Source organism: Amblyraja radiata, chromosome 32 (genome assembly GCF_010909765.2).
Source record: "Amblyraja radiata isolate CabotCenter1 chromosome 32, sAmbRad1.1.pri, whole genome shotgun sequence".
In the NCBI taxonomy this organism is placed as follows: Eukaryota; Metazoa; Chordata; class Chondrichthyes; order Rajiformes; family Rajidae; genus Amblyraja; species Amblyraja radiata.
Genome location: NC_045987.1, coordinates 4,509,192 through 4,521,626, shown reverse-complemented (window position 1 = coordinate 4,521,626; position 12,435 = coordinate 4,509,192). Strand labels below are relative to the sequence as shown.

Here is a 12,435-nt window from a genome sequence, read left to right as displayed (position 1 = left end):
TACAATAAAGGACCATGAGTTGTCACTCCTGTCTATGGGCCACATCGCACAACAATATCATTCGCCTATTTATCACTCTTTCACTCGGAACCCCGAGTGACCTCTCGTGGAACCCTCGCGTTGCGGCGAGCCCCGGTTGAGAAACGCTGCTCTAGGTATTATGCTCTCCCCTGTTTCTCAGTGTAAAGTGAACTCAAGTCAAGTTTTGACATTTCAATTCAGTTGTACATTTGGGAACTTCCCGCAATATAAACGGCCCCGAGGTAGATAACGATATGGGAATAAATGCTGCCAAACAGAAGATCCATGATTTTGCTGGGGGAACAACTTAATCTGAACCCTTGGCTTCATTCCTATTCATGTAATGTACCATTCTCCTTTCAGTTTATACAGAGCAGATAAATTGCAAAACCGCTAAGGAGGTTATCGAACTATTTAGTAGAAAGAAAAGGATCTTTGAAGGTAAAAATAAAGTGGCAATCTATAAACCTTTGTACCATGCACCACCCCAGAAGGTTTGAATGAAGTGCATGTATCTGCTCAACCTTCAGGACTACTTGGCATTGTCTTCTGAACACCACAACGTATCTCTTCTCCTCAAGAGGTTTTCAAATGGTCAAAGAAACACATTTAACCTATTTCAAGATCAGAATAAAAGGAGGTAGACAAAAGTGCTGGAGAAACTCAGCAGGTACAGCAGCATCTATGGAGCGAAGGAAATAGGCAACGTTTCGGGCCGAAACCCTTCTTCAGACCAGAAACGTTGCCTATTTCCTTCGCTCCATAGATGCCGCTGCACCCGCTGAGTTTCTCCAGCACTTTTGTCTACCTCCAATTTTCCAGCATCTGCAGTTCCTTCTTGAACATCAGAATGAAAGGACATACCTTTAGAAAGGAGATGAGGAGGAATTTATTTAGGCAGAGGGTCGTGAATCTGTGGAATTCATCGCCACAGACGGCTTGCATTTTCGTGAAACCTTACAATGTTGTTTCGAAATATCTTAAAGTACTTCACATACAACCCATTAATTTAAAAGTGCAACAATTAGATGCATTCAGAAGAATAATTGCTTGCTGCATTGATGAAGTAAACAGAGAGACAAATGGTCTATATTAAGAGTCAAGAGTGTTTTATAGTCATGTGTCCCAGATAGAACAATGACATTCTTGCTTGCTGCAGCACAACAGAATATGTAAACATAGTACATAACGGGAGAAAATAAAAGTTCAGTGTGTGTATACACACATGCACACATACTCAATAAATACAAATATAGTGCAATAATAATAATAAGTCTGTTGTAGTTCAGAGCTTATTTGTTGTCATGTTTAATAGCCTGATGACTGTAGGGAAGAAGCTGTTCCTGAACCTGGACGTTACAGTTTTCTGGCTCCTGTACCTTCTTCCCGATGGCAATGGTGAAATGAGTGTGTGGCCTGGATGGTGTGGGTCTTTGATGATGTTGGCTGCCTTTTTGAGGCAGCGACTTCGATAGATCCCTTCGATGGTGGGGAGGTCAAAGCCGGTGATGGACTGGGCAGTGGTCACAACATTTTGCAGTCTATTCCGCTCCTGGATGTCCAAGTTGCAAGATAGTTCACAAAAACACAATAGGCTAGTAAATGTTCCTCGTACGATGCGGTGTTTTGATTCACTGCCCAGCGGAAGTTTATTCATGCACAACGTTCTCCTGTAAATTGAAGCACTATCTTGCACGGTTGACGTCACTTGCACATCGTTCTTTTTTAACATTACGCATCTATTGCTCGCTGTTGGAGTCAGCTGCAGAAGTAGACTTTAACTCAAGGGCTAAGACCTGCAAGAGTTCAACTTGCCCTCTGGATGGGCTGATAACCGTAAGTTTGGCAGCAACAGATCGATCAGCTATTGTGAAAGAGCACACCTCCAGATTCTGGGGACAGGTTCTTCCTAGCAGTTATTAGGCAACTGAACCACTCAAGCAAAATTGGAGCAGGCTGAACTACTATCTACCTCATTGGTGACCCTCGGACTATCTTTGAATGGACTTTGCTGGCTTTATCTTGCACTAAACGTTATTCCCTTATCATGTAGCTGTACACTGTAATCATGTATTGTCTGTCCGCTGACTGGTTAGGACGCAACAAAAGCTTTTCACTGTACCTCGATACACATGACAATATACTAAGAAGCATTCACACTGTGTCACTACAAATTGGTCCTTATGAGCAAGTGCCTGCTACAAGCTATAATGCTGAGAACTATATTCTGTATCATGTTATTATCCCTTTGCTCTATTTATTGTATTTGAGTTTGGCTTGGCTGTATTTTTGGCAACCCAAATTCCACCGACCTTGGTTGTGTGGCAATTAAATTATATCAAATTATATCAATATCAATTCATGTACAGTATTATCCGATTTGATTGAATAGCACGCAGACAAAAGCCTTTCACTGTACCTCGGTACACATGCCAATATTCTGCGGGAGGGAGACGTTTCGTGTCGAGACTCCGCCAGATTCTGATGGGTCTGGAGGAGCTATTTGAAATATGGCGAACATATTTTCTCCAGAAAAAATTGAATGAGGTGGTACAGGCATGAGAATGGTTGCACTACTTCCAATTCATGATTTTTGCATTGAGAATAAAAGCAATGGAATCCACTTTTGAAGCTGATTTCAATTCCCTTTTATCCTTTGAACAATCAATGTTTTCTTGGCATTCATCTGCAGCACTAGAAAAGTTAGTGTGGCTTTAAAAGTTGTTCTTAAGTTCTCTGTCTCCCATTCACTCCAGATTACATTTAGTTTAGTTTAGTTTAGAGATAAAGCACAGAAACAGGTACTTTGGCCCACCGAGTCCGCACCGATCAGCGATCACTCCGTATACTAACACTCTCCCACACACTTGGAACAACTTACAACCTTTACCACAGTTAGTTAACCTACAAACCTGTACGTCTTTGGAGTGTGGGAGGAAACCGAAGATCTCGGGAAAAACTCACGCTTGGTCACGGGGGGAGAACGTACAAACTCTGCACAGACAGCGCCCGCAGTCAGGATCGAACCCGGTCTCTGGCGCTGTGAGGCAGCAACTCTATCGCTGTGGCGCCATGCTGCCCCTACCTGTTCACATTCACCTCGATAATACATGGTTTCATGTCAAGCACAGAAGCTACCTTTTCTATCTATATGTAATTAATCCTGTTGACAACAGGACCTGTGGAACTAGCAAACTGCAGCCGCACTTTCATCACTTAATAAAAGACTGGATCCCAAGTGCACGCTGCATGGATTCACAATGAGGAATTAAGTATCCTTTATTTAATCCTATCAACACTACTGATCAGCTCACCAAGTTTACAATTTTCTAAATAATGAGCTGTTCACAGGGTAACAGAACAGCAAAGCTATTTACCCTTTAGATGTTTGTTATTGGCGATAACAAGGTTTACGGAGACAGCAGAGGAGAAACAGCATCAGTGGGGGAACTGTCGTGAGGGGGTGGGGTGGGGAGAACAGAAGACCCGGTGTTGGGGGACTGCCGTGAGGGAGGGGGGGAGAGAGAACAGAGGACAAGGCGTGGGGTACTTTGTAACTGTCAGTGTCCTTTACGTGGCGACTCTTTGCATGCCTTGGGTGAGCTAAACAAATAAATTCACTGTGGCAGAAGTATCCATTCATTCATTCATCTGAGTGCGATATAGCTGTGCAAAGTACTTATGATGGAGTCATTATATATCATAACAAATACTTTAATTCGTATACATACAGAGACCATCGAGATGAGTGCTGCAGGCTCCGAATCGTAAGTTACAACCAAAAACAACATGGCAGCCCGCATGCCGCCAGGTGGTGGTGGCGTGGACAACCTGATATGGATTATGGATCAGGTCATCAGCAGCAAAAGCAGACACGGATCAAATCAGCAATACTGTTTGATCTACAATAGTCTTAGCAATCGGGATGATAAGCCTTTTTGTTAAAATTGAACCTATTCATCAATGGTGAGAAATGAGGAACCAGCACTTGCTTATGAAATAATAAATCTTTCAACGTTGAATCATCAAGCAAGCCGACTGCCCATGGGGATGTTAAGTTAAGGTATGCGAGGGGTGACACATATATTTAGTTTATTCAAGACGGGAACATTCGCTAACGTTCTCGATTAGTACGGGTGTCGGGGGTTATGGGGAGAAGGCAGGAGAATGGGGTTGAGAGGGAAAGATAGATCAGCCACGATTGAATGGCGGAGTAGACTTGATGGGGCGAATGGCCTAATTCGACTCCGACAACTTAATGAACTTATGTCAACCAGTCACTAATTCTTACCGTAGCACAATCATGAGGCATTCACTATTGGAAAGAGATGTGGAGATGTAGATCAGAATTGGAATGTGAATTATAAAATCATGTCCAGATAATTGGGAAATACAAGTTATTTTAAGCATATCGTCTCGTTAGGATAAGGCATAGAACTGACAGTCTAATCGATAACTGTCTCGGTTCCTGATGCTTGTTATTGAGAGCTGATGAATCAATTTGGCCTTTGACTGTGATAATGAACAGGATTCTAAAAATCTTGCCTCATCAATGATCCATGTTCAATACCTTAGAGCTATTAGTGGCTCTGAAGACTTTGTTGTGATGTACTTTCTACAAAACCTGCACTGCGTGATGTGGAATTACAAATCTCCAGCACATCTTGTGTGAGCCAGTGTAACTTTTGTTTTCGCATGTGTCTGCACGTGTTTAGATTGAAAGATGCAGCGTGGAAACAGGCCCTTCGGCGCACCGAATCTACGCTAATCACCAATCACCCGTTCAAATCACACCATTGATTTCTCTAACCCTTGCTTTCCCTCTCTCTCTGTCCCTCCCCCACCCTAGTGCTCCGACTAGTTTCACTGTCCTCCTGATTAATTTTATTGTTTGTATGCTTCGTTGTCGCCTTCCCCTCAGCCGACAATGAACCATTGTAGACACAAAAAGCTGGAGTAACCCAGTGGGACAGGCAGCTTCTCTGGAGAGAAGGAATGGGTGATGTTTCGGGTCGAGACCCTTCTGCAGACATCCTGAAACGTCACCCATTCCTTCTCTCCAGAGATGCTGCCTGTCCCGCTGAGTTACTCCAGCTTTTTGCGTCTATCTTCGGTTTAAACCAGCGTCTGCGGTTCTCTTTTACAAAGAACCAAAGGTTCAAAGGTTCTTTATTTGTCACATACACCAATTGGTGTTGTGAATTGCGGATTGTCATTGCAGCACATTAAAAAGAATACAACAAAACAATAATAAAGAAATTTAAACATAAAAACATCCCCCACAATGGTTCCCATTATGAGGGCAGGCACAAAGTCCAGGCCCCATCCCCATGTCCACCCATTGTTCCAACCATTGTGCATTGCTTGGAACATTGTCTGCTTTGATCTGTCGTTTTCACACCTTGTCCTTCCATATACAAACTTAAAGCACACGGCATAGTATACAAACTTAAAGCACACGGCATTGGGGGTTCAGTATTGATGTGGATAGAGAACTGGCTGGCAAACAGGAAGCAAAGAGTAGGAGTAAACGGGTCCTTTTCACAATGGCAGGCAGTGACTAGTGGGGTACCGCAAGGCTCAGTGCTGGGACTCCAGCTATTTACAATATATATTAATGATCTGGATGAGGGAATTGAAGGCAATATCTCCAAGTTTGCGGATGACACTAAGCTGGGGGGCAGTGTTAGCTGTGAGGAGGATGCTAGGAGACTGCAAAGTGACTTGGATAGGCTGGGTGAGTGGGCAAATGTTTGGCAGATGCAGTATAATGTGGATAAATGTGAGGTTATCCATTTTGGTGGCAAAAACAGGAAAGCAGACTATTATCTAAATGGTGGCCGATTAGGAAAAGGGGAGATGCAGCGAGACCTGGGTGTCATGGTACACCAGTCATTGAAAGTAGGCATGCAGGTGCAGCAGGCAGTGAAGAAAGCAAATGGTATGTTAGCTTTCATAGCAAAAGGATTTGAGTATAGGAGCAGGGAGGTTCTACTGCAGTTGTACAGGGTCTTGGTGAGACCACACCTGGAGTATTGCGTAAAGTTTTGGTCTCCAAATCTGAGGAAGGACATTATTGCCATGGAGGGAGTGCAGAGAAGGTTCACCAGACTGATTCCTGGAATGTCAGGACTGTCTTATGAAGAAAGACTGGATAGACTTGGTTTATACTCTCTAGAATTTAGGAGATTGAGAGGGAATCTTATAGAAACTTACAAAATTCTTAAGGGGTTGAACAGCTAGATGCAGGAAGATTGTTCCCGATGTTGGGGAAGTCCAGGACAAGGGGTCACAGCTTAAGGATAAGGGGGAAATCCTTTAAAACCGAGATGAGAAAAACCTTTTTCACACAGAGAGTGGTGAATCTCTGGAACTCTCTGCCACAGAGGGTAGTTGAGGCCAGTTCATTGGCTATATTTAAGAGGGTGTTAGATGTGGCCCTTGTGGCTAAGGGGATCAGAGGGTATGGAGAGAAGGCAGGTACGGGATACTGAGTTGGATGATCACTCATGATCATATTGAATGGCGGTGCAGGCTCGAAGGGCCGAATGGCCTACTCCTGCACCTAATTTCTATGTTTCTATATCTCTAATTTCCCTCTCCCCTGATTCTTAGTCTGAAAAAAACATCACCCATTCCTTCTCTCCAAAGATGCTGCCTGTCTCGCTGAGTTACTCCAGCATTGTGGGTCGACCCATTCACACCAGTTCTATGTTGCCACTTTTGCATCCTCTCCCTATACACAAGGGGCACCTGACAGAGGCCGATTAACTCACAAAATGCACGTCTTTGGCAGTTGGGAGGAAACCCAGGCGGCCACAGGGAGAATGTGCAAACTCCACACAGACAGCACCCGAGGTGAGGGTCGAATCGGGGTCCGTGGCGCTGTGAGGCAAACAGCTCTACCAGCTTTGACTGCGTGCCAACACTATTTTTAAACCCCAAAACCAATCAATTCTGTTAGGTAAATCAGCAGACTGAAGTACCATATGGAGAAATGGGAGTATTAAAAGCAGTATGGTGCGGTGGCCCAGCGGTAGACTTGCTGCCTCACAGCGCCAGAGAGCCCGGGATGATCCTGACTACGGGCGCTGTCTGTACGGAATTTGTACTCTCTCCCCGTGAACTGCGTGGGTTTTCTCCAGGATCTCTGGTTCCCTCCCACACTCTAAAGACGCTCAGATCTGTAGGTTAATTGGCTTGGGATAAAAATAATCAAAAAAATTGACCTCAGTGTGTGTGTGTGTGGGGGGGGATCGCTGGTCAGCGCAGACTCGGTGGGCCGAATGGCCTGTTTCCGCACTGCATTTCTAAGCTAAAAGAAACTAGAGCTTTAAAACCATCTTAACCATGTTTAGAAAAAATTGGAATAAGATAAATCACGGAAATATCTGTACTTCAAAGTCTGGCTGATCAATTCCAACAGGCACTCCTTTCTTTTTCCAATTCTCCTGACCAAAGGTAAACAGATTCAGTCTAACATTAATTCTTTGAACAAAAAACACAAAGTGCTGGAGTAACTCAGCGGGTCAGGCAGCATCTCTGGAGGACAGGGATAGATGATGTTTCAGGTCGGGAACCTTCTTCAGGCTTATTATTTTATTCAGGCCATTACTTCATTGATTCCATGTACACATTCACTGCATGTGTGGAAATCCATGATTCCATTTTTATTTGGGTAAATAAAACTCCATCCTTTTCACTTCATGCATCAAACAAAAATCCCTACTGTGTTGAGAACACACAGATTACAATTGCAAATCCAGCCCGCATTTGCTGAGCTCATCAAGATTAAAATAAGTTTTTAGTAATTGGACTTAACATCGGGTGGCGAGAGCAAGACAACATCAGCCAGTGGTGTAGGAAAAACTGTAGATGCTGGTGTATACCAAAGATAGACACAAAATGCTGGAGTCACTCAGCATGGAGGGACAGGCAGCATCTCTGGAGGGAAGGAATGGGTGACGTTTTAGGTCGAAAAATAGGTGCGAGTCCAAATGGGGTACAGGAGAGAGGGGGAAGGAAAATACAAGGGAGGATGGGGGGGGGGGGGGGAAGGAAGGTGGGGAGGGGTTACAACCCAAAATATCACCTATCCATGTTTTCATAAGATACCGTCTGAGCCAATGAATCACTCCAGCACCTTGTGTCTTCTGCAGTTCCTTGTTTTAATGAAATAGACACAAAAAGCTGGAGTAACTCAGCGGAACAGGCAGTATCCCTGGAGAGAAGGAATGGGTGACGTTTTGGGTCGAGACCCTTCTTCAGACTTTCTTCTGCTTCTATTTGGTGAATATATCCATCAGTTAGTTTAGATACAGTGTAGAAACAGACCCTTCGGCCCATCGAGCCCACACCGACCAGCACATTAACACTACCCTCCACGCACCAGGGACAATTTACAATTATACCAAGCCAATTAACCTACCAACCATTGGAATGTGAGAGGAAACCGGTGCACCTGGAGAAAACCCACCCAGTCACAGGGAGGACGTGCAAACTCCACACAGACATCACCGGTAGTCAAGATTGATGCCGGGTCGTTGGCGCAGTAAGGCAGCAACTCTACCGCTGCGCCACTGCAGTTTGCACTGTGTTGATGGGCCTGTAAGAGGGAGAGAAGCAGAGTGTGCCTACCTACCTGTGACCTGGTCACGTTGCTCTCTCTCTCTCTCTCTACCTGAGCTTTAAAGCGTTAAAACGGCGGGCCGCACGCAGGCTAAAAATAACCCGCTTGTACACAACTCCATTTATCAGTGGCATCGTGATTAGTGGATGCTCACTTTTAGGACTTGCCAAATAAAAAGTGAAAATGTAATAATGTATGATTGATGTTTATGTAAAGTGTTTTTTTACTATAATATGTAACTATACTTTAGCATAATATGTTTGTTTCTAATAAAAATATTTAAAAAACAAAACAAATATACCTTCATCGTACGAGAACATGAAGTTGTAAAGCTCAGCCGCTGCCCGTTTACTTTCTTTATAAGAGGGTCTTATATCACGTTGGAATTTAAATGAACCCATCGACAGTAAAATACTAAACCATGAGAAAACAAAAACAGCCCAAACCTGCATAACAAGGTTTCTTCTCTTCTCCTCTCCCCAGGCTCTCCAGTGTGCGGGTCACCTGGCTTCCAAAGTCATCGTCTCGGTTGCACGCTTCGGGCCGCAGTTGATTCTCCTCCTCGTCGCAGTCGTAGTCGTCCAGGATGGGGGTCTCTCGGATGGGCATGCCCACCACCGAGTTGTGGGCCTGTATCCTGGAGTTGCGGAAGCTGTCCCTGGCCTGCGGCCCCAGCAGCACGGAGGGGATGTAGTGGATCTCGTGGGTGGCCTCCGTGCTGGCGCTCTTCTGCGGCACCCGCCGCCGCTTGCACCACCTCCGCCGGGCGTACAGCACCATGGTGAAGAGCAGGATGAGGAGCAGCAGAGCGATCAGCCCGCCCTGTGTGGGAGGAAGACAAGAGGCGAGGGAGGGTTACATCTCCAGTCATTGAAGTCAGGAGAACAGGGTTAGGGGAGATCGATCAGCCATGATTGAATGGCGGAGTAGACTTAATGGGACCGAAAGGCCTAATTCTGCTTCTGTTTTATGACTTTATCAACACATGTAGAAGACACAAAAGCTTGATAGAACGAACCACCAGATTCAAGAACAGCTTTGTCCCACCTGTTATCGAACAGACCACTCATAAGATAAGAATGTATTCCCAATCTTGCAATGCATCTTGCGTGGCCCTGTGTTATTATCTGAACTTTCTCTGTAGCTATAAAACTGTATTCTGCACACTATAATCCTTTTTCTGTTTGCACCACCATTTGAACTCATGTTCGGTGCGATTTCCCCAGTGAGCGCATAAAACAAACTCTTTCACTGTACCTTGGTACATGTGATAATAATAAAGCAATTCAAATACCACCCTGAATATCCCGTGGTCTAGGCATAAGCTTAGGGGCGACCGCGCCTTTGCGGTTGCAGCTCCTAGACTGTGGAACAGCAGCATCCCCCTTCCCATCAGAACTGCCCCCTCCATCGACTCCTTTAAGTCAAGACTAAAAACTTATCTATACTCCCAAGCCTTTCCTGACGTCCACTGAGCGAGGGCTATATGTATATATGTATGTAGTTTGTTTGTTTATAATAATAATAATAATGGATGGGATTTATATAGCGCCTTTCTAATACTCAAGGCGCTTTACATCGCATTATTCATTCACTCCTCAGTCACACTCGGTGGTGGTAAGCTACTTCTGTAGCCACAGCTGCCCTGGGGCAGACTGACGGAAGCGTGTCTGCCAATCTGCGCCTACGGCCCCTCCGACCACCACCAATCACTCACACACAGGCAAAGGTGGGTGAAGTGTCTTGCCCAAGGACACAACGACAGTATGCACTCCAAGCGGGATTCGAACCGGCTACCTTCCGGTTGCCAGGCGAACACTTAGCCCATTGTGCCATCTGTCGTCCCGTTTATACTATTCTTATAACAAATGTAAAGCACTTTGGCCAACCAGAGTTGTTTTTTAAATGTGCTATATAAATAAATGTGACTTGACTTGATTCGATAGATATTTGTAAACTCATGAGGAGCATGCATGTGGTATATGGGGTAAAGCTTTCACCTTTAGCAGAGGTATCAAAAACTATTGAATAGAGGACAGAGTTTATCAATGGAATCAAAAGTTATGATGCGCCAAAAACAAGGGCAGACAATTCTCTTGCAGTCATTGAGCACCAGTGACCACGAATGACTTCATTCTCAGTAAATGAGAATCTAAAGTGGGGCGCAGTGGTTGAGTTGCTGCCTCGCAGCTCCAGAGACCGGGTTTGGTTGTGACTACGGGTGCTCTCTGTACGGAGTTTGTACATTCTCCCCGTGACCTGCGTGGGTTTTCTCCGGATGCTCGGGTTTCCTCCCACACTCCAAAGACGTAGGTTAATTGGCTTGGTATAAGTGTAAATTGTCCCTAGTGTGTGTAGGATAGCGTTAGTGTACGTTGATCGCTGGTCAGGTTTATTTGGCTTGTGTAATTTGACTCTAATTTGCAGAATATTGCTAGTGGACAGGGTGACTGCTGATGACTTGTTCCATGCTGTGTCTAAATCAGTCACCTCTGCACTTCCTGATAGAGACCAGCTATTGATTTAACACATATTGATCTGAAAATCTTCAATTTCATTTATACATCTCTACGGTCTTAACCCCCCTTGTCTCTTCAATCTCCTCAATCCATATCGCCCTCAAAGATGCATCCAATTACTTCAAAGTGGTGTCGAGCATCCCAAATTTAATGGGTCAATTATGGCCTATTACACTGCTACTAATACTTGACTCTCTGAATTTTCTCCCGAAAATGCGCGCTTATTTTCCACCTTGCTTCAAGAAATTCTTCTTGCACTAGCTTTTAGCCTCTTATTTTAATCTTTTCATGCAGCTTAAAGTCTTTTTTTTCCTTCTATAATACTCCTGTCATGTTCAACTTACTCTCTCTGGATAGTAACTGCGTTTGGAAGAATCCATCACACATACACAAACTGCATACGGGTCTGTCGAAATAGGCAGCGGCAATTGGTAAAAAAGGTGTCGATTTTCTAGACTAATGTTAGAATGTTCAGAGCACAAAAAAATGTTCATAGGACTGACCCACTCCCTTCAAACACCATCTCAGATAAATAAAATCCCAACTATCTAAAGCTTACGATTCTTATTTATCAACAGTGCACATTTATTCACCACAATGCTGCTGTTTCAGTTATGAGGCTGGATTTGGTTAGTTTAGTTTGGAGATATAGTGCGGAAATAGGTCCTTCAGCAGACCGAGTCTGCCCTGACCAACGATCACCTGTATACTAGTTCTATCCTACAACTAGGGAACATTCATAGAAGCCAATTAACCTCCAAACCTGCACGTCTTTGGAAAGTGGGAAGAAACCGGAGCACCCAGAGAAAACCCACACGGTCACAGGGAGAATGTGCAAACTCCACATTGACAGCATTTGTGGTCGGGATGCAACCCTGGGTCTCTGGCGCTGTAAGGCTGCAACTCTACCGCTGCGCCACCGTGCCGCTTCTGTAGTTGGAACCCGAATGCCCTTTCTGTGAGGGCAAGGTGGAAACGGGTACTCTCACCTTTCAGCAGAATGCCAGGCATCGAAATCACCAACGTGCAGAAGGCTATGGACCAAGTACAGGTAAATATGAATAGTATAGATAAGGGGCAGCACGGTGGCACAGCGGTAGAGTCTCGGCCTTCCAGCGCCAGAGACCCAGGTTCGATCCTGACTTTTGAGTGGTGTCTGTACGAAAAATGTACGTTCTCCCCGTGACCTGCGTGGGTTTTCTATGAGATCTTCGGTTTCCTCCCACTCCCCAAGACGTACATGTTTGTAGGTTAATTGGCTTACGT

At 44.7% G+C, this 12,435-nt stretch overlaps 1 protein-coding gene across 6 annotated transcripts in view; it reads right to left on the bottom strand.

Moving 5' to 3' along the window:
* astn2 (astrotactin 2) overlaps positions 1 to 12,435 on the bottom strand; it is an 823,694-nt gene that overhangs the window by 674,579 nt on the left and 136,680 nt on the right. For all 6 annotated transcript variants that reach the window (XM_033048879.1, XM_033048880.1, XM_033048881.1 and 3 more), the window contains exon 2: positions 9,097 to 9,472. In XM_033048879.1, the coding sequence (XP_032904770.1) occupies positions 9,097 to 9,472 (376 nt within the window). The remainder of the gene's footprint in view (positions 1 to 9,096; positions 9,473 to 12,435) is intronic.